Source organism: Myotis lucifugus, unplaced genomic scaffold (genome assembly GCF_000147115.1).
Source record: "Myotis lucifugus unplaced genomic scaffold, Myoluc2.0 scaffold_1073, whole genome shotgun sequence".
Lineage (NCBI taxonomy): Eukaryota > Metazoa > Chordata > Mammalia > Chiroptera > Vespertilionidae > Myotis > Myotis lucifugus.
The window spans coordinates 105,635-108,222 of record NW_005872121.1 but is presented as its reverse complement, the minus strand read 5'-3'; the positions used below and the strand labels follow the sequence as shown (position 1 = coordinate 108,222).

The 2,588-nt window shown below is 58.7% G+C and overlaps 1 protein-coding gene across 1 annotated transcript in view; it reads right to left on the bottom strand.

The window, feature by feature from the left end:
• PPP1R13L (protein phosphatase 1 regulatory subunit 13 like) overlaps window positions 1–2,588 on the bottom strand; it is a 9,299-nt gene that overhangs the window by 2,649 nt on the left and 4,062 nt on the right. The window contains 4 exon segments of the mRNA XM_023747950.1: window positions 42–352; window positions 354–542; window positions 926–1,068; window positions 1,166–1,242. Of these exon segments, the coding sequence (XP_023603718.1) occupies window positions 42–352; window positions 354–542; window positions 926–1,068; window positions 1,166–1,220 (698 nt within the window). The 5' untranslated portion in view covers window positions 1,221–1,242.

The window sequence follows — 2,588 nt, the reverse complement described above, 5'->3', positions numbered from 1 at the left end:
CCCAGGTCCGCAGCGTCCACCTTCACGCCCGGCCCGTTCACCTAGACCACCCTAGCCGGTAGAGGCGCTGCTGCCGCGCCCAGCATGCGACACGAATGCGGCTGGTGTGTCGTAGGCGGGGAGAGACGTGCGAGGGCCCGCGCTCCGGGAAGAAAACCTGGGGCCCCTCGGCCAGAGAGCTGACACGGTGGGAGCTGGCGCGGGCCAGCAAGTCGAAGGGCGTCGGGGTACCCTGCTGGCGGAACGGGCCCGAGCCGGGCCGCGGGGAAGGCGCACGGCCCAGGGAGCCGCCAGCGCCCTCGTAGACACGGGGGCTGGGCGAGGGCGCGCGGTCCAGGCTGCTGTAGGCGTCCCGGCTGCAGGTAGATCGAGGTGCGCGGTGACGACGGCCGGCCCTTAGGGGACAGCGAGCTGTAGGGGAGCAGAGCCGGGGCGCTCTCCGAGCGTCCAAACGGGGTGTCTGCGCCGTCGCCGGGCGCCTTCCGGGAGGACCCGCGGCTGCCGAAGGGCTCTTGGACCGGGCTGGAGCTGTACCGGGACCGCTGGGGAGAGACCGGGACATCGAGGGGTCAAAGGAGACATGACTAGAGGCCTGGGAGGAGGTCAAAAGAGAGCATCGGAAATCAACCCAAGGCGGTTGGACCGGGGCTGGAGATTCAGGCACAGCCCCGTGGGAGCGCGTGGGAAGAGAGCTTGAAATCAGGGCTAAGGCTGGTCCGTACAGCGCTTTTGAGCTTAGAAAAAGGCCCCTTTCCTCCCGAGGGTCCTGGGAGGTGTCCGCTTCCACTGGTCCCCTCTAAAGTGCCCTTTAAGAGCCCACACCCCGCACACCCCTACCAAGCAGCCTTGCCTGCACTCCCGGCGGAAGGAAGCTGGCTTGGGGGGGGGGGGGGGCCCTAGGGTGGGGACCAGGCGAGCGGCTCACCCTAGCGGGGGCTCCAGCCTGAGAGCCAGGTGGCGTCGGCGAGTCTGACCACAGCGACTCCAGCTGCTTGGTCAGTTCGTCCACCTTGGCCGCCGCCGTGTCCAGCTCCATCTGCTTCAGGTCCATGTGCTTCATGGCCAGGGCTGGGCGGGCGGGAGTGGCGGTGAGGACCGTGACCTCCTCGTGGGGTGGGGGGGGGGGCGGCTCCACCCCCAGGACCCGCCCCCTTCCCCAGCTCACACTGGAAGTTCAGGTCCAGAAGGTCCCCCGAGCTCTGGAATGCCTCGCTGTCCATGGTGCCGGCCGGAGCGGGGCGCCTGTGTTGGGGGGGAGCGGGGAGGTTCTCAGACACCGCCCGTCCGCCCCCCCTCCCCCCGCAGGGAAGCTGGGGCCGTGAGGATCGTCCCTCCACTATGCCCCCCCACCAACTCCCCCGGCTAGGAAATGCGAACTCCTGCCAAACCCCCTGGAAGGCGCAGGACAATGAACTCTTTATGTGACTGACTCTTCGTCCATCTCTCTATTTCAGCCCTAATAAGATCTGAATAATTCCTTCAACAATTGATCACCTACTATGTGCCGGGCATTATAGCGAACAGAGGGTGCAATAAAACAGCTATCAAGCCCTGGCTACGTATCTGAGTTCGTTAGAGCATCGTCCTGATCCGCCCAGGTTAAGAGTTCCACCCCTGGTCAGGGCACAGACGAGAGTCAACTGCTGAACGCATGAATGAGTGAAACAACAAACCGATGTTTCTCTCTCTCTCTCTCTCTAAAAATCATTAATAATAATAGTAATAAGGAGCAACAACAAAAAGAATAACTATTAATTACTGAATGCCTACTAGGGACCAGGAGATAGTATGCTAGATGCTGAGGATATTTTTTAAAAAAATTTTAAAATATATTTTTATTGATTTCAGAGGGGGGGGGAGAGAGAGAGAGAGAGAGAGAGAGAGAGAGAGAGAGAGAAATATCAATGATGAGAGTAATCGGCTGCCTCCTGCATGCCCCCTACTGGGGATCGAGCCCACAACCCAGGTATGTGCCCTTGACCGGAATCAAACCCGGGACCCTTCAGTCCCCAGTCCGATGCTCTATCCACTGAGCCAAACCAGCTAGGGCTATTTTTTTAAGGTATTGATTTTGAGAGAGGGAGAGAAAACATCTACGTGTTGCTCCACCCATCCACTGGTTGATTCTTTTTTTTTTTTTAATATATTTTTATTGATTTTTTACAGAGAGGAAGGGAGAGAGATAGAGAGTTAGAAACATCGATGAGAGAGAAACATCGATCAGCTGCCTCCTGCACATCTCCCACTGGGGATGTGCCCGCAACCCAGGTACATGCCCTCAACCGGAATCGAACCCGGGACCCTTCAGTCCGCAGGCCGACGCTCTATCCACTGAGCCAAACCGGTTTCGGCACTGGTTGATTCTTGTATGTGCCCTGTCTGGGGAGCAAACCCTCAACCTTGGGGTACGCTGGCCCCGACCAGGTAGCTCAGTTGGTGAGAGCATCATCCCCATAGGCCAAGGCTGAGGGTTCCCTCCCCAGTCAGGGCACATCCAAGAACCAATCAGTGAATGCATGAATAAGTGGACAACAAATCAGTGTTTCTCTCTCTCCTCCTCCCTCAGTTAAAGTCAAACAATAATGATA